The 24002-nt window shown below is 38.2% G+C and overlaps 1 protein-coding gene and 1 long non-coding RNA gene across 20 annotated transcripts in view; one reads left to right on the top strand and one right to left on the bottom strand.

The window, feature by feature from the left end:
• HEATR5A (HEAT repeat containing 5A) overlaps nucleotides 1-17117 on the top strand; it is a 109412-nt gene extending 92295 nt beyond the window's left edge. For 13 of the 16 annotated variants that reach the window (XM_046008894.1, XM_046008886.1, XM_046008901.1 and 10 more), the window contains 4 exons: nucleotides 1878-2102; nucleotides 7402-7571; nucleotides 15112-15325; nucleotides 15624-17117. In XM_046008894.1, the coding sequence (XP_045864850.1) occupies nucleotides 1878-2102; nucleotides 7402-7571; nucleotides 15112-15325; nucleotides 15624-15931 (917 nt within the window). In that variant the 3' untranslated portion in view covers nucleotides 15932-17117. The remainder of the gene's footprint in view (nucleotides 1-1877; nucleotides 2103-7401; nucleotides 7572-15111; nucleotides 15326-15623) is intronic. The other 3 variants (XM_046008900.1, XM_046008896.1, XM_046008897.1) reach the window with 2 other exon arrangements.
• The window catches only part of LOC123944119, a 68366-nt gene continuing 59954 nt past the window's right edge, over nucleotides 15591-24002 (bottom strand). For 3 of the 4 annotated variants that reach the window (XR_006818737.1, XR_006818739.1, XR_006818740.1), the window contains 2 exons: nucleotides 17211-17298; nucleotides 15591-15701 (listed from right to left, as the gene is read on the bottom strand). This is a non-coding gene — a long non-coding RNA (uncharacterized LOC123944119). Of the gene's footprint in view, nucleotides 15702-17210; nucleotides 17324-24002 lie in introns of all 4 variants that reach the window. The other variant, XR_006818738.1, reaches the window with a different exon arrangement.

The following is a 24002-nucleotide window of genomic DNA, read 5'->3' as shown; positions in this document are numbered from 1 at the left end:
GTTTGTCCTCAGTTTGGAATCGAGTCCATACTTAAAATAGAGCTTTTAAGGCTCCACAGGGCTCTGCTGAGTCACTACCTCCTCCTAATTTCTTCTGTGTGAATTTGTAACCTAGAAGCCTTCTTGCTTATCCCTATTGTCCATGGTGCTTCTTGATCTGAAGTGGCCCATTCCTTCTCTCCTTTTTAAAATTTTGTCTTCTGGGGCACCTGGGTGGCTCAGTGGGTTAAGCTTCTGCCTTCAGCTCAGGTCATGATCTCAGGGTGCTGGGATGGAGCCCCGAATCGGGCTCCCTGCTCAGCAGGGAGCCTGCTTCCCCCTCTTTCCCTGCCTACTTGTGATCTCTCTCTGTCAAATAAATAAAATCTTTAAAAATAAAATAAAATAAAATAAAATTTTGCCTTCCTTTGAAGCTCATATCCAGGTCTATGTTATCTGTAAATGCTTCCCTAAAAACTCGAACTCATAAAGAGTTTTGTTTTTTCATGTGTGTATGCATATATCTATGTGTATAATGTTGCTTCCATATGTGAACAGGTTTTATGCATCATACAGAGGCATTATCTGTAATTCATTACATACCAAAAAGATAAACTTATATGCAAACAAATATGTCTTATTTCCAATGAAATACTGTATCCTTTAGGAAATTTAGTAGATAATAGGCACTCCGTGCTGAATAGATTTCTTAACTGAAAGCATATTTTTGCTTAAACATGTCTTGACCAACTTATGTGCTATCTTTTGACATGATTTTCAGCTTTGATATGAATTGAAACCTATATTCCTAATTCTCACATACTGCTTTGCAACAAGAATGGCAAAAAATAGTGACTAGTAGAAGCTTTAGGATAAAAATACACTGTGAGAGTTTTGTTGAGTAGCCTCTGGGAGCATTAAATTTACTATTTTACTTTTAGTCTCTCAGTTTAAACATAACAATGACTTTTCAACTCTTTAGTGGGTATGAAATTTTTAATAATTTTTATTGAGTGGATTGCTGCAAATTCCTTAGAAAAAAGAGTTTGATACAAAATAAATTCAAGGGAAACCTGGGTGGCTCAGTGGGTTGGGCATCTGCCTTTGGCTCAGGTCATGATCTCAGGGTCTTGGGTTGGAGCTCCACATCAGGCTCTCTGCTCAGCGGGGAGCCTGCTTCCCTCTCTCTCTCTGCCTGCCTCTCTGCTTACTTGTGATCTCTCTGTCAAAAAAATAAAATCTTTAAAAAAAAATAAAATAAAATAAAAATAAATTCACAAAACAAAAAAATAAATAAATTCACGTGGATAGTAGTGATGGTTGTACAACATTGTGAATGTACGTAATGCCACTAAATTGTACACTTTAAAAATGGTTAAAATTGGGGGCGCCTGGGTGGCTCAGTGGATAAAGCCGCTGCCTTCGGCTCAGGTCATGATCTCAGGGTCCTGGGATCGAGCCCCGCATCGGGCTCTCTGCTCCGCAGGGAGCCTGCTTCCTCCTCTCTCTCTGCCTGCCTCTCTGCCTACTTGTGATCTCTCTCTCTCTGTCAAATAAATAAATAAAATCTTTAAAAAAAAAATGGTTAAAATTGTAAATTTTGTCTATATTTTATCACACTAAAAAATAAAAATAAATTCATCATTTGTCAGCTACCAAATAAGCAAGATACAAAAATACCATGACACAATTTAAATAACATTTTCAGTTATAACCAAAATTTAATGCAGTCTTAAAAATCTTAACACTACCTAAATTATCTTAATAGTTACAATCCTTTATGAAAAATGTCTTAAAAGCTAGAAATTTTTGACATTGTCTTCCTCATTGATGATTTCTTTTTAGAAACTATATGTACAGACTGAAACATAGAGTGTTTTTAAATATGTGTCTTACAGGAAGCATCTCAATTCTCCCTACTATATTGTACCTCACAATTGGGGTCCTCAGAGAAACTGCTGTGAAGTTACCTGGGGGCCAGTTATCTTCAACTGTTGCAGCTTCCCTACAGGCTCTGAAAGGAATATTGTCGTCTCCCATGGCCAGAGCAGAAAAGAGTCACACTGCTTGGACTGACCTCCTCCGTAGGGCTTTAACAACAATACTTGACTGTTGGGATCCAGGTAATTAAGGCTATTGAGAAGCAATTGTTTAGTTTGTTGTAAAAAGCACGAGGGACTTTGAGAATAAGCTATTTAATTGATCATATTTGGCATTCTCACCTAGAGGGGCCCAAAGTCACTACATTTGTGTTCAGAGAATATTAAGTAGATAAAAACATCTATATTCTCATTTTAATATCTTTACTCTTTAATGCAGTTAAATGACTGGCAGCCTATATATTAAGTTGACAGCTCCAAATGTTAGTATTAATTTATGAGTATAGTATGATTCATAACTAGCTGGCAAAACCTTTTAATGCACACAGGGTATCAAAAAGTACATAAGTTATGCATTATAAATCTAAAATAACATTGATCGGATTTATATCCTCATTCCACTACTTACTAGCTAACTGACTAGCTAAGTTGCTCAACTTCTCTGAACCTTAGTTTTCTCATTAACAAAATAAGGGTATTATGTTGCAGGAATTGTTAGAGCAGTAACATAATATATGGAAAGCATCTCATTTATTATCTGATATATATCAATAAATGATAGCCAGTATTATGTTCAGTGGCCATTAAAATTTCTTTTGCTCTTATTATTGTTGTATAGTTTTCATTTTCAGCATAATGTCATGGTGATTGTAAAAAGTCCTTAGACATATTATAGATTGTCCCTGCCTTCCTTGTTCTGTTTGTAAATGTCCCAGTTCACCTTATTCTCTTTCATATGGTGTAAAGGTTTCAATGGAATTCAGCATTTATTGACCACGTACTTTGTGCCTAGAGTTGAGAGTCTGGTGGAGTCTCGTATCTATAAATTGTTACATGCTTAATATCACAAAGTACTCCTTGAAAGCAATAGTAATGTCTTAATTATCACTGCTTTTCTAAATATAGTAAAAAAAAAAAAAGAGAGAGAGAGACTGATTTAAAAAATGAGAGTAATCTGCTCTGAGTGAATCAGGCAGAGTGTAACAGGTAGGTTCCCTGGAAGCTCTTGTTGAGATGAAGTTTGGGGAGCAAGAGGTTTATTAAGGAACAACACCTGTGAAGGGAGTAGGGGAAAGTAATATTGGGCAAAAGAGGAATAGAACTCCAGCACAAGCCCCCAACAATTGGGAGTTCTGCAGATTGCCCATATGAATGCCTCACATAGGACAGAAAAGGCCTGTACTTTATCCTCAGGCGTGGGCTAACCCAGGAAGGATGTGATCTCAATCAAGGCAACTCTAGCTGAGGCCAACCCTAAGGGAGCTAAACTGACCATATTTCCCAAGGCTGGCCAGCACCTTCTCCCATGAAGGGGATCTCAGTGGTACAGTTCTGTATCTGCCACAAGAGGCTTCTCAGAAAAGTCGATTTCTTGGAGAATCAGGAAGCATTTTTCCACATGGACATTATAGAAACAGGTTCTAGGTACATTTTGATCATGTACCTGTAGACCTAAGTAGTATGGTACATTTGGGGACAGCAAGTAGAATAATGAAAGAATGTGGGGTTAAAGGAAGAGGCAGAGGAAGGTGATGAATAGTAATTATTAAAAGTATCTTATTAAAAAGATGAAGTTGGATGGTGCATGGGGCCAGATTATGGAAGATTTGCATGGTTTGTAATTTGGACTGCTTTTAATATGCATGTGGAATCACTGAAGGGTTTTAAGAAGAGGAATAAAGGGATAGGATTTGCATTTCTGAAGAATCACTGTGGCAACTATAGAAAAGAAAACGAGATTCTTGGAGGTAAGATAGTAGTGTAAGGATAAAGAATAAAATGTTAAAAATAAAATGTTAAGCATATATTAACAGAATTTATTGATAGTTTGGTTTAGGAGTTGAAAGGGTTCACTGAGCACTCCTAGTGCCATTAACAGAAATTCCAAAGTGAACATTTTCAGGGGAATGTAATGAGTTGAGTTTGAAATGCCTTTCAGATAATCAAGTGGAGCATAATATGTAGCAGTCTGGACTTCAGGAAAGTAATCTGAGCTAAAGATGATTTTAGAGTATGTGTATTGGAGGGTTATCAGCGTAAGCTATGGGATAGATAAAATCACCCCAGTTGAGTTTATGGATTAAGATGGAAGGAGATTCAGGAGAGAAGATAGTCACAGAAGCCAAAGAAAAGAATTTTAATGGTGAGAGCATGGTCAACAGTGTAAATACAGTATAAATGGAAGGTAAGGAAAGTAAGAATTGAGTATAGACTCCTCTTCACAAGAAGAAAAGAAAGCTGAAGGAAAGTATAGGGACGAGGAATTTTTTTTAAGATGAGATTTTAGCATGCATTTGTGCTTATGGGGGATAAAAGATATGAGATTGGAGTTGGAAATATTAGGGAGGGAAGCAATGTCCCCTTCTAAGCAGGCAGAAATAAAATTCATAGTACAATTTAGAAGGATGTACCTTTGCCGGTGGGAGGGAAGAAAAGGAGGTTAGAGATGGGAAATAATAGGTATAAGTTTATATGATGAGAGTTACAAAGAGCTTGTCTCTCCCATCACACACCACAAATATGTTTTTGGTTGTTAACAGAGAATAAGGTTAGGGTGGAAAGGATTTAGATTACCTACCTAGAGAAATTAAAGTAGGAGCTGATAATCACAGGTAAACCATTTTCTGTGTAACAAATCGCCTGAAAACATAGTGGTTTAAAACAACAAACATTTATTATCTGATAGTTTACGGGTCAAGAATTTGGAGCAGCATAGGTGGGTGGTTCTCACTCATGAGGTTACTGTTAAGATGTTGGCCAGGGCTGCAGCTAGAAGATCCATTTCTAAGATGACTCATTCATGGCTGTTGAAAAAAGAGTCTTCAGTCTCTTGCTGGCTATTAGCAGGAGGCTTTGCTTCCTTACCACAGAGACCTCTCCGTGGGGCTAATGCTAAGGGAAACTTGCATTTATGCTGGGTAAAAGAAGCTGGAGTAAGGGAGTTTAGGTAGGGATGGGGGAATGGGGAATTTGAGAAGAAATGGGAAGAGGAGAGTTTTATCCTACTGAAAATAAAAAGACATTTTTGACAAAGCAGACTAGCTGTGTTTCAAATTGTCATGAATGACTGAAAATAACAACTGTTTAGGAAGCAGTATAGCATCATGATTAACATTATGCTCTCTGGAATCAAACTATCTGCCTTACTAATTGTGTGACTTGGGCAAATGACTAAATTTCTTTTCCTCACCTATAAAATGGAAGAAATAAGAGTACCCATTTCCTGGTGCTATTATATGGATGAAATATTTAATATGTACAAAGTACCCGTAATAATGTTGTCATCATTTTAAACGTTGACCCATGTACCTTTTACTTTAAAATTATTCAAATTACTTTTATAAAATTCCACTCATCCATAATATATTGCTTTCATTGCTGTCATTGTTTCATTATTACCTCTCAAGTATCAGTTAAGATATTAATCTCCTCAAGGCTTTCTCTGACCACCCAGTGTAGTAATTCCTGGATTGCTTTCTTTTATTTTCTGATTTTTTTTTTTTTAATTTACTTATTTGGGGTGCCTGGGTGGCTCAGTTAGGTGTCTGACTCTTGATCTATTAGCTCAGGTCTTTATCTCAGGGTTGTGAGTTCAATTCCCACATTGGGCTCCATGCTGTGTATGGAGCCTACTTAAAAAAAGAAAAAGTTATTATATAAAAGTAATCTCTGCACCCAACATGGGGCTCAAATTCATGACCCTGATATCAAGTGTTACACACTCTACCAGCTGAGCCAGCCAGGAGCCCCAACTTTGATCTTTTAATATATTTTTTATATTCATAGACCTTGTGACTAACAAATTATTTACTTCTGGTGTACAGTATATTTTCTGTAAATGATAGATTCAATGCCAAAAAGAGCGCTGTTTCCTAAACATTTGTTGAATGAATGTTAGCAAAGCTGTTATCTCGATCCCTGTATATTATTTCTTCATAAGTGTAATCCAGTCTTACACAGTTTCTTGAGTTGAATTTGCTACCCCTTTTCCTTTTCAAGTAACATCAAGTTTTCACAGCAGGATCATTAAAATTATTGAATGAGATTATGAAGGTAAATATGGGGGGAAATGAAGGAGAATTATCTAACAGAAAATTCTTTCAGATGATTGTGACCCATGCAGTATTTTCAGTTTTTTTTATAACTGTTAAGAAATAGTATATATAGCAAAGCACTAAGGTATTTTCACTTGACACTTGTATTATCAAAATATGAATACCTTATCTTACCTTAATCTTAACAAAGAAAGTTTACCTTATTCTTAACAAAGAAAAATCATTTCTGATTTGTTCCACAACAAAAATGATACTATAATAGCTAACTCGTGTTGAGCTCAACATGCTATTCAAATGCCTTACATGAATAACTCATTTAATCCTCATAACTTTATAGATTCAAGTACTGTTAATATTTCCATTTTATAAATGTGAAAACTAAAACCGGGGTTCAGTGTTCAATGTCACACAACTAGTAAATGTATATTCCTAATAAATATACATATATATTTACTGATGTCCACCTGTAAAGAATGTAATTACTTTGGTAATTTTTGGCTCTAGAATTACTTACAATCTTACATTTTAAAACCTACCACACTTGCCAGTATTCTTTTTTTTTTTCCCATTTTATTTATTTTTTCACCGTAACAGTATTCATTGTTTTTGCACAACACCCAGTGCTCCATGCAAAACGTGCCCTCCCCATTACCCACCACCTGTTCCCCCAACCTCCCACCCCTGACCCTTCAAAACCCTCAGGTTGTTTTCCAGAGTTCATAGTCTCTTATGGTTTGCCTCCCCTTCCAAATTTTTTTTTTTTTTAATAAACATATAATGTATTTTTATCCCCAGGGGTACAGGTCTGTGAATCGCCAGGTTTACACACTTCACAGCACTCACCATAGCACATACCCTCCCCGATGTCCATAGCCCCCTCCCCCTCTCCCAATCCACCTCCCCCCAGCAACCCCCAGTTTGTTTTGTGAGATTAAGAGTCATTTATGGTTTGTCTCCCTCCCAATCCCATCTTGTTTCATTTATTCTTCTCCTATCCCCCTAAGCCCCCATGTTGCTTCTCCATGTCCTCATATCAGGGAGATCATATGATAGTTGTCTTTCTCTGATTGACTTATTTCACTAAGCATGATACGCTCTAGTTCCATCCACGTCGTCGCAAATGCACTTGCCAGTATTCTTAAAATCAGTCCATTAGTGTTTATTGTCTGTAACTGTTGTGTACACAAAAGAAATTGTTGCTGTCAAACCAGAGGTATCTTCACACGGATACATAAAACAATACGGCAATCTTGGGATGTTTCTCATAGATCATTTCTCTTCAGTAGATGGAACACATCAAGAACTTGATGAAATCAGTCTACTTACTGCTATCACAGTATTTATTTTGTCTACCAGTCCAGAAGTTACTACCATCCCATGCCTTCAGAAGCGCTGTATTGAGACATTTAAGACTACTCTTAAGATAAAAGATCCTGTGGTAAGTGTCTTTAGTAGAGAGATGTTTGTAATAGGAATATGTTTAGGCTTTTGTAAAACTTTTCTTTGTGATTTTATTGGCTCCAACAAGAAGTACCAGACTGGATTTTTTGTTTTTAGGTTTGGAGCAGTTTCTGTTCTTAGGGTGACAAAGCCAAATAATACTGTTCTTACTCTTTGCCCCCAAGGATAGAAAATAGTTGGAGAAAGATAAAAGACATTTACAACAAAACAAAACCTTAATTTGAAATAGGGCACCTTAAAATTGATGTATCTCTAGAACTTATGAGGGACATTTAGTAAGATAACTTGTTCGTATTTTCATTTTTTTAAAGATTTTATTTGTTTATTTATTTTAGAGAGAGAGGGAGAAGCAGACTCCTCATTGAGCATGGAGCCTGATACAGGACTCAGTTTTATCACCCTGAGATCATGATCTGAACCAAAATCAAGAGTTGGGCATTCAACTGACTAAGCCACCCAGGTGCCCCTTTAGTAAGATACTTTGTAGCTTATTATAGTGGATTTCCTAAAAAAGAAAGACTTCACATGCCTTCAAGAATATGATATGAAATAATGGTACCCATCCCAAAAACAGTGCACACAAGGTAATCTCATTCCTTTAAGACCCCTTCACTTGCTAAATTAACTTCCTATTCCTTTACACACTTACGCACTGCAGAATGAATTGGTTCCAGGTCAGAAAGACTTCATTTACAATTAGATTTGGGGGAAATTGGTCAGTAATATCAAAAGGTTTTAAAACATTTCATCAGGGGTGCTTGGGTGGTTCAGTGGGTTAAAGCCTCTGCCTTCAGCTCGGGTCATGATCCCAGGGTTCTGGGATCGAGCCCCGAAACAGGCTCTCTGCTCAGCAGGGAGCCTGCTTCCCCCTCTCTCTGTCTGCCTCTCTGCCTACTTGTGATCTCTCTCTCTCTCTCTGTCAAATAAATAAATAAAATCTTTAAAAAATAAAACATTTCATCAAATACTAGTAGGACTATATAGGTCGGTGTGAAAAATGCGTAGTTACCATTTAGCCAGAAGGACAGTTAAAGATTTCATGGGCAATACAGAAAGTTACGTAGTTTAAAAAACAAATAAAACTTTATTCTTTTAATAGAGAACATTCAGTTTTCCTAAGTAATCAAAGACTTGATAAAGATAATATGAAATGTGAGAAATTATTTTGATAATATACAGAATCTTTATCTTCTAGGCAGATTATTTTAATAAGGCAAAGAAAAACCTTTTATAATCTTTTATCAAGAGGAGACCAATAATCCAAGAAAAATTTGTCTGTTTAACAGAAAACCAAATTCTAATTTTGTACCAGTGTATTTATGGTATTAAAGCTCATTTTCTTTTTTTTTCTTACATAAATTTATTCTCATCTTAGGTAGCTTGACCATGAATAAAATTCCTTTCCCAAAATCCCTTTCCACAAACCTACAACTTTATTTTTTGTACTTTGGATTTTGTTGTCTATTTTTCCCCTTTCCCATTATGATATAACCAACCTCACTTTAGGACAAAATTATTTCTTTTTCCTCAACAAAATTGCATCTGCTTCCCTTATTCTTTCTCTTACTGAAACACACATCCTGCTTTGCCAAGATACAAACATGATTCTGTTACCCATCGATGGATCACAGCCACTAACTCAGGAAACAAGTGGTTGAGCCCTGGCTCGCTGCCAAGGCCAACTGCACCATTCCTAGGAATCCCAAGGGGGCTGAACAAATGAAATGCATAGCTCCTGGCTGGGTTTACCAACACTGTTACCAAACAAACTCAGATAAACTAATCACAGGAGAAGCCAATCACTCAAGAGACAAGGGTTTGGAAAAGAGAATTGGAGAGCTTTATTTTGGGGGCCAGCAGCCAGGGGAGGTGGCTCAAGCCTTAACAACTGACCTCTCTGCCAACAAATGGACACCTAGAGTTTTATAGGGAGAGGTTCGGAGAATTCATGCCAAGAGCAGGCAGCACTGATCATAGGAAAGAGTCTGTATGTATTCAGCAAGTGATCATGGACAGGGAAGGGTATGGGATGCGGTCTTCCAGGCATTTCTTAGATATCAGGGCTTTTCTGGCCTGGTAGTTGGAATGTTCAGGTCATTGCAAAACATCTTCCATCAATGTCTCAAGAAAGTATGATAAGAAATAAGAACAATGCGTTTCAGTTAGGGCATGAGTTAAGCAATCTTGTCTATTTCTGATCTTAATTTTTGGGGCCTATGCTTGAGCTAGAGGACTTGCTGACAATTATATCTAGTAGTTTAATTACATACATGAACAGTTTTAACCCTTAGAAACCTTAATTTCTTTTTTTAAGATGCATTTACTTAAGGTTTTATTTATTTATTTGAAAGAGAGAGCATGAGCAGGGGGTGGGGGCAGAAGGCAAGGGAGGGCTGAGTAGGGAGCCCCACACAGGGCTCAGTCCAGAGCCCTGGGATCACAGCCCGAGCCAAAGGCAGACACTTAACCAACTGAACCACCCAGGAGCCCCTTATTTATTTATTTGAGAAAGGGAGAGAGAACATGTGCGTGCTTTGCGGGGGATAGGGCAGAGAGAGAAAGAGTCTCAAGCGGACTATGCATCAAGCGTGGAGCCTCACCCAGGACTCAGTCCCATGACCCTGAGATCATGAACTGAGTTGAAACCAAGAGTCAGACCCTCAACCCACTGTGCCACCCAGGTGCCCCAGAAACTTTAATTTCTAATGAAAAACTAAGTAAACAACTGTGAACTGTTAAACCAACATTCTTGAGATTGACAAATTTATGAATACATTTTGTAATTTCTAAAAATACATTCTTCTTCAGTATATTTTTCACTGGTGAACCAAACATGTTTACTAATAGACCCAACTATCTTAAGTTTCTCGGTAATAAACCAAAAATAGATAAACCTATGTTTAGTAATTAATATTTCAGTTTTTTATTTTAATTGGAAATGATCCAGATATTCAGTGAATATCCATCTTTCAACTTATCTCAGTATAATTTTAAGGTTTTAAGTTACCAAAAAGATTTTTGGAAACTATATTTTTTAATAAGATTTTATTTATTTGACAGAGAGAAACACTGTGAGAGAAGGAACACAGGAGAGGGAGTGGGAGAGGGAGAAGCAGGCTTCCCACCAAGCAGGGAGCCCAATGCGGGGCTCAATCCCAGGATCCTGGGATCATGACTCGAGCCAAAGGCAGGTGACTTAACAACTGAGCCACCCAATTGCCCCATGGAAACTATTTTTAAGTAAACATACAGATGCAGACGGGCCAGGTCTGAGGACTCCTCAAAAGTGCCCTTGGCTTTTTTGGGGGCACCTGGGTGCTCAGTGGGTTAAGCCTCTGCCTTCAGCTCGGGTCATGATCCCAGGGTTCTGGGATCAAGCCCCGCATCGGGCTGTCTGCTCTGCTGAGAGCCTGCTTCCTCCTCTCTCTCTGCCTACTTGTGATCTCTGTCTGTCAAATAAATAAATAAAATCGTTTTTAAAAAAAAAAAGCGTCCTTGGCTTTTCGCAGAATAGAAAACAAACACAAGGAAAAGGAAAAGTGAACAGAATTTATTGAAGATATAGAGCAGATACAAACAGAGCATCTGGGAGACTCAGAAAGGAAAAGGAGGGGCCTCTGGGTGTTGATTGGGCGTCTGCCTTTGGCTCAGGTCATGATCCCGGGGTCCTGGGATCAAGCCTTGAACCAGGCTCCCTCCTCAGCAGGGAGCCTGCTTCTCCACCTGCCCCTTCCCCCAACTCATGCTGTCTTGTGCACGCAATCTCTCTCTGTCTGAAATACATAAATCTTTAAAAAAAATAAAATAAAATAAAAGGAAAAGGAGCATGAGTCTCATTTTTGTAGGGGATCAGGAGTTTTAGTGAGAATGGTGGGCTGTTGTATGTGTCTCACACATCCAGGAACTGGTCAAACCAAGGATTGAGTGCTCAGCTGTCTTCCGAAGTTACTTAGACCCTCAATCAGGGATCTTGGCATAAAAATTTTGGAATCAGTGCTCTTAGAGAACATTCATAACATTTGTGATGGCCCTTCCTGGTCACTCCTTAGAAGTTTGCAAGCAACGAGCTTTCATTTTAAAGTTTGAGCCATGAGATAGGTATAATGATGCAAAACTCACTAGTTGATTAAAGAGCAGTTGGATCCAGATTGTGTTTCTAAAGTATTTATTTAAATTCCAGTTAAGACACAGTGTTATATTAGCTTCAGGTGTGCAATATAGTGACTCAACAATTCTGTACATTACTCATTGCTCATCATGAAAAGTCTATTATTTGGGGCGCCTGGGTGGCTCAGTGGGTTAAGCTGCTGCCTTCGGCTCAGGTCGTGATCTCAGGGTCCTGGGATCGAGTCCCGCATCGGGCTCTCTGCTCGGCGGCGAGCCTGCTTCCCTCTCTCTCTGCCTGCCTCTCTGTCTACTTGTGATCTCTCTCTGTCAAATAAATAAATAAAATCTAAAAAAAAAAAAAAAAAAAGTCTATTATTTAATTCCCTTCATCTATTTCACCCAACCTCCCATCCATCTCCCCTCTGTTAACCATCATTTTGTTCTTTATAGTTAAGAGTCTGTTTCTTGGTTTGCCTCCCTGTTTTTTTTTTTCCCTTTGCTTGTTTGTTTTGTTTCTTATATTTCACTCAGCATAATACTCTGTTGCTCTACCCATGTCATGGCAAATGGTAAGAGTTCATTCATTTTTATGGCTTAATAATATTCTACCGTATAGTAATTCATTTTTTTCTTAAAGTAAGCTCCACACCCAGCATGGAGCCCAATCCAGGGCTTGAACCCACAACTCTTGAGATCAAGACCTGAACTGAGATTAAGTCAGATGCTTAACCAGCTGAGCCACCCAAGCACCTCTCCCTTTTTTAATTCTTATTTTTATTTATTTATTAACACCAAGCAGGGGGAGTGGCAGGCAGAGGGAGAAGCAGACTCCCTGCTGAGCAAGGAGCCCCATGCAGGACTCAATCCCAGGACCCTGGGATCATGACCTGAGTTGAAGGCAGAGGCTTTAATCCACTGAGCCACCCAGGCGCCCCTGGTTTGCAGTGTAAAGGACTTCAGAGGTTGGGCACCTGGGTGGCTCAGTCAATTGAGCATCTGCCTTCAGCTCAGGTCATGATCCCAGCCCTGGGATCAAGTCCTGAGTCCATCTCCTTGCTCAGGTGGGAGCCTGCTTCTCCTCCCTCTGCCTGCCACTCCCTCTGCCTGTGCTCTCTCTCTCTCTCTGTCAAGTAAATAAATAAAATCTTAAAAAAAAAAAAAAGACTTCATAGGTTGACGTACCTGTATAACTACATTATCTCCAATTTTTTCTTTATATCTGAGACATTGTCAACTAAGATGGAAATCAAAAGATTACTGTTTTTGATTTAGAGTTGTGTGTCTTGAAATATTTTAGTGGGTACAGAGTTTCATTTTAGCTTAAGGAAGGAATCTTCCAAAAAAAAAAAAAAATTTGCCATCAAGCTCTGAAAATCAGCTTCCGGTTTGACCAAATTTTGACCATAGACTCACTTTGGGAATAGAGTTACTTGAGTTCCCTTGAACTCAAGAGTCATTCTCAGAGAGGTTGCAAAAGGTATTTTATTTTTCTCGCTCTACTGGTTACTACAGACAGAGATCTGGGAGAGTGGACTCTGACAAGGATTATCTTCCTTAGCTAGCTTCTTCCAGTTTCCCCAGGATCACATGTGCAGTCCTAAATAGGATTTACGTAGAAAATGTAGCTGTAGTATCTACCAGAATTTGGTGAGGTTTTCCATTAATTTAAATTTTAGTTTCCCTTGTCTATTTAAAGAATAATAGCCATGTACCAGAAATTCCCTCAGACTCTTGTCTGCTCTGGGAGAGGCCCATATGGGACCTTCCTTCCAAGGTAGATATGGAGGCATTCGAATTGGTGTTGGAGGATTTTTTGCAAAACCTTTGAGAACAATCTTTTTTCCAGTATACCAGTTAATTAGAAATAAGATACCAGTTTCTGGGCCTGTGTTTTGATGAGGCACCCCCAGAGGGCTGTAGTGCAAGAGGTATTGTTTTAGATAACTTTTGTGTCTTAATTTTTTATTCCCTTTTTGCAATGAAACTTTCAATGAAGCTATTTAGGTATCTTAAAGCCTTTTGGAAGTTTCTGCATAACAATTAAAATAGGTATCCCATTCTCTTTGATTTGGGAATCCTTGCTTTTAAGCATACTTCTTAAATAAATGACCTTGTCTAATTGGCACTTTCTCCATAATGGCCATTGTAATTCTAAGTTGCCTTTAGTAAGATTTTACCATTCTATTAGGTCTTAATAGCTACAGAGACTATAGTTCTCAGACATGAAATAAGCAGGTGTGCCAGAAGGTGGAGTGCTAACTTTTTGAAATTTAAGGATCCCATTTCTTTAACTCTTTGGGTCTCTCGGAGCCAAACTAATACCTTAGAGGGATGTGCTACTGGGTTGGGGATTGCATGGTGTTTTATGGTGTGCTTTGTTGCATGGACATTTTCTTGAGGTTGGTGGTGGGTAATCTGTGTCAGTCTAACCCATTCTGTGACCAGCTTATCCTAGAAAAGAGTCTTAGGGTCAGGTAGCAAGCACTCTGACAGTTTTTATGTACTTACTCTACCAGTGCCCACCAATTTTGCAGCTTTCTGGCTTCCTAGATTTCCATCTGCAGTAGCCTTTACTTCATGTGCACATCAACATACCAGGAGTGACCAAAGAGATGTTATTGCAGTCTGGCCAGTAGAAGGCCTTATGTGCAACACCAGCAAGTCCCAGTGTGGATGTGGGGGCTGGGGAAAGAACTGAACCCAACAGACCCCAACAAATAGGGACTGGAGACAGGGATTCCACCCAAATAGAGAACTGCTGATGGAACCACTAGTCCACATCTGTGTTTCTCCTTAACTCCCGAAGCCTTCGGAAGTTTCCTTTGGATCCCATCACTGCCACCAAATCTGTCAAGGAACAAAATTCAACTGAGTAAATTTTAAAGATCTTATTGACTTTATTCATGAATTGGGCAGCATCCCATATACCAAATAGAGAGGAGCTCTGAAGAGTTGTACAAAATCAAAGATTTATAGACAGAAAGAGGAAGGGCAAGGAAGTTACTAGCGAAGAGTGGATTGTTTCAGGCAAAGCTACCTTCCTTAAGGGGATAGCGGGGTCTGTCTAGCAGAACACCTCACTAGTGCTGACCAGGTAATTGCAGATTGACTGGTTTAAGATTCTAGTCCTGGGAGAGATTGAAACTGTAATTAAGTTGGATATTGAGTTCTGGTTTGGTAACCTGGGCTTTGCCCAGGTGACTCCATTTTGGGCTCTTGTCCCTCTTTTAACAACTGTTAGCACTTGGATTTCCACAATTAAAAATAAATTAGAAATTAAATGCCTTTTTTAGAGACTTCTTTTAAAAAAGGTTTTAATTCACAATTTTTATTTCCTTTTTTTAGATTTATATTACAGTCTGCATGTTAATATAAATTTGTATTACTGTTTTTGTCTCTTACCTAATTAGGTACAAATCAAGACCTATCAACTCCTACTTTCCGTTTTTCAGTATCCAAATCCAGCTGTTTCCTACCCATACATTTACTCTTTAGTATCCTCTATTGTGGAAAAACTGCAGGAAATAGATAAGAGAAAGCCTGAAGATGCTACTGAGCTTCAGATCTTTCAAGAAGGCATAAAGGTCTTGGAAGCACTGGTATCCATTGCCGAAGAACAGCACCGTAAGTGTCAGCACTAAATTCATACTAAATAAGAATCCATCCCAAATCAGAAATTTAATGTTATTTTAAATGTAAAATTTTCAGTTAGTCACTTAACATTGTATTTCCACATTCATTGAAAGGTGAGTGTTGTTAATTGCAAGTATTGATATTATTGAGTGTTAATTTGAGAGATTAGAAGGATCCTTTTTCCCCTTCAGTGGGAAAAAATGTGTACAGATAAGTGAGTTTACAGCTGTATGTATTAAACATTTCAACCTTCAATCCAGGACTTAAAAATCATTTATTTACTTAACAGGTTCTCAGCTGGTGTCCAGTCTTCTGCCCATCCTCATTTCCTTCCTTTTGGATGATAATGCTCTAGGATCAGCAACTTCTGTAATGAAAAATTTACATGACTTTGCTTTGCAAAATCTCATGCAGATTGGGCCTCAGTATTCATCAGTTTTTAAAACTGTAATGGCTTCTTCTCCAGCCCTGAAAGCCCGCCTTGAGGCTGCTATCAAGGGCAATCAGGAAAATGTCAAAGTCAAGATATCAACATCTAAACATACTAAGAACCCTGGAAAGAATGCAAGCATCCAATTAAAGACCAATTTCCTCTGATTCCTCTGTTTTAATAGTAAGCACCTTAATAAAATACTTGATTATTTCCTTCTCTTTGGGGACAAAAGTGACATTTTAGACACAAGTGCACTTGGAGGTCTGGTTGATTGTCTTAAACAGCTGTGACTTTTCAAAGTAATATCAAACTTAACATTTTTTATGGGTTGTTGGGTTTTTTTTTTTTTTTTCAATTTAATAAAATCACAGAGCTCTTGCCAGGAATTTCAAGAAAGTGCTAAAAAATTGAACTTACTTAACAATCCAGGAGCTTACTTAAAATCCAGTCTGCTTTAGAAATGAAATGGCTTTCTTCTGACAGTCCATACACACATGGTGTACTTAATACTTTGGTAGATAGAGATTGATTCTAAATTATATCTTCATTTATATTGTATCCTAATTGCTAATTTAAAATTCTGCCTTATTCAGTAATTGTATTAAACTTTCTTGTATTTCTCAAACAACATAATGATTGGAAAGATGTTTAGTAAGTTGGTTTAGAATTATCCAATAAATAGTAGTACAGTTTAATTATAGCTCTACAGTGTGACTTAAGATCTGGCGTCTATAAATATCATGGCTTTTCACTACTTTTGGTTTGGTTGTATTGGGTTCACAAAATGGAAATTTTACTTATTTTAAATAGAATAGGACATTTCCACTTCAGTTTCTCACGTGAATTTTCTGTTACCTCTGCTCCTGGTAATTTTGTTTTCATTTATGACAGACATTCATACTAATGAGTTTAATTCATATTTATATTTAGGTCAACTATGGGTTTATATAAAACAACAAATTTAGATCATCACCAAATGCAAGTATGTTTTTTTTATTGTGAAACATATTTTAATACAGAAAAAAATCTAATGATAGAGTCATATTGGTTGAAAAATTATTTTTTAACTGTTGGTAATCACTGACTCTCCTTCCACTTCAGTGTTATATGTATTAATCAAGCACTATGTCACAACATAGCATTTCCCTGTTAAAAAATTAAAAACTGGAGTGATAGAGGCATGTTCCAAATTGAGAAAACACTTTGAGTCAAGCAGAAACAATGTGATATACTCTATTTTATTATGTTTGTATATAAATACTCTTGTAAATTGTTCAAAGTGAAAACACTTGACAAATCTAACACTACAATCAATTTTTTAATTTACATAAATAAAGCTAATTTTCTTTATCATTCTTGTATTTGAGATTATTTTGCCCACAAAAGATGGCTGGTTAGTCTCACAGATTCTAGAAAATCAATTCTGTGGAGCAAATAACATACCTTCTTTGTAACTTGGCATTTTTCTCAGATGAGCCCTTTCTTTGGAGCATTCTTTGCAATGGCTTGGACTCTGTATCTTCCTAATTGTCTATAAAACAGACTTCAAAATTAACCTTAAAGGGAACATCAAGGCACGTAAATAAATACAGTAAGTCCTGTAAAGAGTTTTTAAGTATAGGAGCACCTGACTGGCTCAGTTGGAAGAGCATACAACTCTTGATCTTGGGGTTCTTAAGTTTGAGGCCCATGTTGGGTGTAGACTACTTATCTTAAAAAAAAAGAAGAAGGTATAAGCATAGTGCTGTGGGAGCCCAGAAAAGACGACCGAGGCTTCCAAGATGAACTTAATTCATCCATGGAATATCATAGAATAGAGGCTTTGAAAATAGTACTTACTCGAGGGAATGCAAAACCTGAATGGTTCTTCATAACAATAATTTTGAAAAGAATTCCCTTTATGCCATATCCTAAAGAATTCCCTTTGTCTTTTTATTATAACTTTAGGACCAAGGTAATTACATATCTTGCATTTTCTCCATCATCTGAATATGCTTTCCTCTTTACAAATAACTTGTCAACCCTGGGAATACCTCAGTTTATCAGGAGAATTTTACCTCTATGTTTGCTAGAAATACCGTTCTCCAACTCCTTGCTGTCTGACACTAATCACCCACCAATTAATTAATTGTGTCTGTGTTGACTTCTCTTTCATTTTTTTTTTTTAAAGATTTTATTTATTTATTTGAGAGAGAGAGAGAACATGAGAGGGGGGGAGGGTCAGGGGAGAAAGCAGACTCCCCCCACCCAGCAGAAACCTGATGCAGGACTCAATCCCAGGACTCCAAAATCACTACCTAAGCCAAAGGAGCCAGCCAACCAACTGAGCCACCCAGGTGCCCGACTTTTCTGTTTACTACTCTGTTTAACTAATGCCTTCCTGTGCTTTTAACTTTGAGGAAATGGGAAATTTTACGTTGTTTTGATGATATCCGGTACAGAACACAAATACAATCCCAAGTTCTGTATATTTAAAGAAACTAGCTTCCTTTCATTGCATTTCTGTTTGGGTAGGATTCCTGCTTAATTTTCTCTTTGAGGCACTATAAAATGATGATTCCTGGGGCACCTGAGTGGCTCAGTGGGTTAAGCCTCTGCCTTGGGTTTGGGTCATGATCCCACGGTCCTGGGATGGAGCCCTGCTTCCAGCTCTCTGCTCGGCGGGGAGGCTGCTTCCCGCTTCCCCTCTGTCTGCTTCTCTGCCTACTTGTAATCTCTCTTACTCTGTGTCAAATAAATAAATTTTTTTTTTTTAATGATGATTCTACAGGCTATTTGGAGAAAATTCTTGTTACTTGATAGCCATTCTTCATCTATATTAGTAAGGACCTATTTAACAAGAGGCTTTCATTAAAGTTAAACAAAAACCTTGTTTAACCCTTAAACTGTCCCTGCTCCCCTTCCCCCCAGGGGATTTACTTAAAAACAAGTCCCCGGAAACCAGCTCCAGGTAACAAAGCCCAGATACAAGGGTGGGTCAGGCCAGGTGGAGACATCCGATCAGTGGGGGGTTGCATACTGTCTCCCTAGTTACCAAGGAGTATGGACCCCGCCCTTTGGGCACCTTTTGGGCGCCAGTTCTGACCAAGGTGATAGGCTGGTTCAAATGTCTACTAGGGTAAATTGTAATTCAATTGGTCACCTAGTATCACTGTGGAGTTTCCTGTGTGTTACAATCTCATTGGCCACCTGTGCCTGTCCAGGCCCGACTGCATGGCCTTTGCCCTTAAAAGCTAGTCTGGGAAACAGAGAAGGGTCGCCCTCTCTGTAAGAGGCGTGGCCCTGGCCGGTCAGTTTGATTCTTGATGATTGGCGCAAAATAAAGCTTTGCTTGACCTTCGCTTTATATCAGTCTCGCTCCTTTAATCACAGACCCATTATTGGGGCATAACATATTCACATATCATTCTTTAAATAGGTAATATATCCCCCCAAAACCTTATTTTTGGGAAAAATTCTAACTATTTTTTTAAGAAATTAGGCCATTGCTGCCAGTTAAAAAGTAATACTGACAATGTTTTGCTTAATGGGATCAGAATTTAATCACTTTTTTCTGAAAAAGTATCTAGAGGCACAAATAACTTGATTAGCAAATATGTACATACCCGCCCGTATCAGAAGTAATGGATTGCTTTGTAAAATAAAATATTCTAAGAAGGAACAAAAGTGATATTTTTTAAAGCAATTCAAAGTACGCCAGTGACACCGCAAGAGTAGTTTTGTTAGTGCCAATTACTGGAGGTAGTGAAGTGGCCTCAGAAAAAAGAAATGCATATGCAGCCAAAACAGGCTCGCTACTAAACAACGAGGCTTATAAACCCCAGTATTTCTCTCAGTTTCTGATCTTAACAAAGCTTTGGGCCTCATATTTTATAATCAAATGCTCTCCACTGATTGGTCTTCCCATACCTTTTCTCCCTTGTAGTAGGCAGTTATTAGAAACACATCTTCTAGGCAATTGTTTGAACACAAAAATATCTTAAAAGTAGATTTTCTTAAGTTATGGAAATGCTTTTGTTTCAGCAGTCAACAGACCTATCGTAAGTCAATATCGAATGAAAAGTGGTTAGACAATGCACTTCCTATTCTTCAGTCCTGTGCATTCTCCACTCAGGGTACTCTGCCATTTGCTACATTTCTCATTGCAGATGTTTTTTTTTTTTTTTCTTTTCACTAGTAATGTGACCATTCTGATTTCTTAGTGTTGTATCAAAAATGTTGTAGAATTGTCTACAATATGAAGATGTTTCCGTAGTTGTTTGATTAATACTCTTAACATGTACTGGGACTTCCAGAAATCGCCTTAGAACCTGTATCTGAACAAAACACACCTAAATCATTTACAACAATTTGGAACTATTTTAAAAGTCTGGGAGTTTCCAAGTTCTTCCTTGAAAACCTGTCTAGCATATCTCATTATGTTAGTTTCATAATCATCTTCTATAATCAGTTTAAAGAGCTTATTTTTCAGTGGTTTCTTCACTATGACACCTAAAGCACTAGATAAAATGTAGGTAAGTTGGACTTGATCAAAACTAAAAATTTGATCCTTCAGAGACAACCACCAAGAAAATGATAATCCACAGAATGGGAGGGAAAGTTTTGCAAATCCTCCGGATCCTAGTATCCAGAATATATAAAGAACTGTTTGAACTCAACAATGAAAAGAAAATTTAAAATTGGGCAAAGGATTTAAATATACCTTTCTCCAAAGAAGATATATAAATGGCTGATATACACATGAAAAGATATTCAACATCTTTGGTCATTAGGGAAATTCAAAGCCACAGTGAGATACCACTTATATCCACTGGGATGCCTATGATCAAAAAGATAACAACAGGGGCACCTGAGTGGATCAGTTGGATAAGTGTCCGACTCATGATCTCAGCTCAGGTCTTGATCTCAGGGTCGTGAGTTTAAGCCCCAAACTGAGCTCCAGACTTAAAGAAGGCATTGAGTTCAGTAGGACGTTGAGCCTACTTAAAAAAAACAACAACAGACAATAAGTGCTGTAGAGGATGTGCAGAAATCAAAACCTTTGTACATTACTAGTGAGAATTAGTACATCTGTTTTGGACAACAGTTTGGCCATTTCTCAAAGATTATAATTATGTATATAATTTAACTATAATTATGATATGATCCGCAATTCAGTCCTAGGTATGAAAAAATTAAAAAACAGTCACACAGGGGCACCTGGCTGGCTCAGTCTGTAGAGTGTGCAGCTCTTAATCTCTTGAGTTGTGAGTTCAAGCCCTACAATGGGTATGGAGCTAAACTTAAAAAAAATTTTTTAAACAGTTACATTAAAAATGTACATGAATATTTATAGCATAATTATTGATAATACCTAAAAGGGGGAACAAGTGTCCATCAACTGATGAATGTATAAACAAAATGTATATATATAGTCATACAATTGAATATTATTCAGCCATAAAAAGGAATGAAGTGCTGATACATGTTATAATGTAGCTGAATCTTATTATTATCTGATTCCATTTACATGAAATGTCCGTTTACACGAAATGCCTATGAATAGCCAAATTTTTTTTTCAAGATTTTATTTATTTGTCAGAGAGAGAGCACAAGCAGGGGCAGCTGCAGGCAGAGGAAGAAGTAGGCTTCCCACTAAGCAAGGAGCCCGATGTGGGACTTAATCCCAAGACTCCGGGATCATGACCTGAGCCCAAGGCAGATGCTTAACCAACTGAGCCACCCAGGTGCCCTGAATAGGCAAATCTGTACAGACAGAAAGTAGATTAGTGGTTGCCAGGGGTTGGGGAGGATTGAGGTTGGGGAGTGCTAATGGGTATGGGGTTATCCTTTTGGAATGAAGAAAATGGTCCTGAACTAGTGATACTGGCTCCACAATCTTGTGAATATAATAAAACCCACAGAATAGTACACTTTAAAAGGGTGTATTGTGTGGCACAAATCTATTATGGGTTGAATCGTTATCTCCCAAAAAGATGTTGAAGTCCTAACCCCTAGTACCTCAGAATGGGACCTTATTTGGAAATAGGCTCATGGCAAATGTAAGTGGTTAAGATAGTTAATTGTCATATTAAGTTAGGGAGGCCCTTAATCCAATTTGACTAGTGTCATTGTAGGAGAGGAGAATGCTGTGTGAAGACACAGATGAAAGATGAACCTGTGAAGATGGAGGCAGAGATAGGCATTACAAGTTATAGAGGCCAAGGAATGCCTGGCCTTACTAGAAGCTTGAAGAAGCAAGGAAGGATCCTCCCCTAGAGGCTTTGAAGAAAGCCCTGCCAACACCTTGATTTTGGATTCTCGTCTTCAAAACTGTAGAAGAGTAAGTTTCTGTTGTTTTCCTTCTTATCCATAGTGTTACTTTCCAGTGTTTCAGTTATGCAGGTCAACAAGGGTCCAGCAGCAGATGATCTTCCTAATCATAAGATCGAGAGGAGCCTGCCGATGCGTCGTAACACCTGTGTTATTGACCATGTCACTTCATCCCATCAAATAGGCGTTTTATCATCTCATGTCATCACAAGAAGATGAAGTTCAGTACAATTAGATATTTTGAAAGAGAGACGACATTTGCATAATTTTTATTACAGTATATCATTATGATTGTTCTGTTTTACTATTATTGTTAATCTCTTGCTGTGCCTAATTTGTAAGTTAACTTTATCATAGGGGCGCCTGGGTGGCTCAGTGGGTTAAAGCCTCTGCCTTCAGCTCAGGTCATGATCTCAGGGTCCTGGGATCGAGCCCCGCATCAGGCTCTCTGCTCAGCATGGAACCTGCGTCCCTCTCTCTCTGCCTGCCTGTCTGCCTACTTGTGATCTCCGTCTGTCAAATAAATAAATAAAAATCTTAAAAAAAAAAGTTAACTTTATCATAAATATATGTATATAGGAAATATAATACACATATAATATATGTGTATAGGGAAAAGGATAGTATCTGTAGTATCCACGGTCTTAGGCATTGACTAGGAGTCTTGGAACTTATCCCCCACAGATAAGGGGGAACTATTGTAGTGATATTTTGTTACAGTAGCACTAGAAAACTCATACAGATTTATTTCTGAATTTTTTTAATATTTTATTTATTTAACAGAGAGAAATCACAACTAGGCAGAGAGGCAGGCAGAGAGAGAGGAGGAAGCAGGCTCCCTGCGGAGCAGAGAGCCCGATGCCGGGCTCGATCCCAGGACTCTGAGATCATGACCTGAGCCAAAGGCAGAGGCTTTAACCCACTGAGCCACCCAGGCACCCCCTGAATTTTTTTTTTTTTTAAAGATTTTATTTATTTGACAGAGAGAGATCACAAGTAGATAGAGAGGCAGGCACAGAGAGAGAGAGAGGGAAGCAGGCTCCCTGCTGAGCAGAGAGCCCGATGCGGGACTCGATCCCAGGACCCCGAGATCATGACCTGAGCCGAAGGCAGCGGCTTAACCCACTGAGCCACCCAGGCGCCCACCCCCTGAATTTTTTTTAAGATTTTATTTATTTGACAAAGTTCACAAGTAGGCAGAGAGGCAGGCAGAGAGGGAGGGGGGAAGCAGGCTCCCCGCTGAGCAGAGAACCCGATGGGCGACCCGATCCCAGGACCCTGAGATCATGACCTGAGCTGAAAGCAAAGGCTTAACCCACTGAGCTACCCAGGCGCCCCTATTCCTCAAGTTTAAAAACAGAGTCAGGTGGATGGAGCTAGAGTGTATTAAGCTAAACAAAATAAGAGACAAATATCATGACTTCATTCATGTGGAATTTAAGAAATAAAACAGATGAACATAGGGAGATGGAAATAAAACATAAGAGACTCTTAACGAGAGAGAATAAACAGGGTTGCTGGAGGGGAGGGAGGTAGGGGTTGGGCAAGTGAGTGATGGGTATTAAGTAGGGCACCTGTTGTGTTAAGCAGTGGGTGTTATATATAAGTGATGAATCATTAAATTCTGAAACCAGTATTACATATATGTTAACTAGAATTTAAGTTAAAATTTGAAGAAAAAAGGAAAATGGAGTCTTACAAAGAATTTAAGAGACTAGGCTACACTTGGCATATAGTAGTTGTTCAATATATAAAGTGAATTTGGTTTATTTTGAAGGGATGAAAGGGTACTGGGAACAGTGCTTTGTGTAGATCAGTTTTATTATGATAGAGTATAATTCTTAATTGCTTAAAAACCAGCAGACTAATATCTGTCTTTTTAATTATCTTATTTAATAGTACTATTTCAATTTCCCAAACACA

The sequence above is a fragment of the Meles meles genome, chromosome 6 (assembly GCF_922984935.1).
Source record: "Meles meles chromosome 6, mMelMel3.1 paternal haplotype, whole genome shotgun sequence".
Classification (NCBI taxonomy): Eukaryota; Metazoa; Chordata; class Mammalia; order Carnivora; family Mustelidae; genus Meles; species Meles meles.
This window is presented reverse-complemented; position numbering and strand designations above follow the sequence as displayed.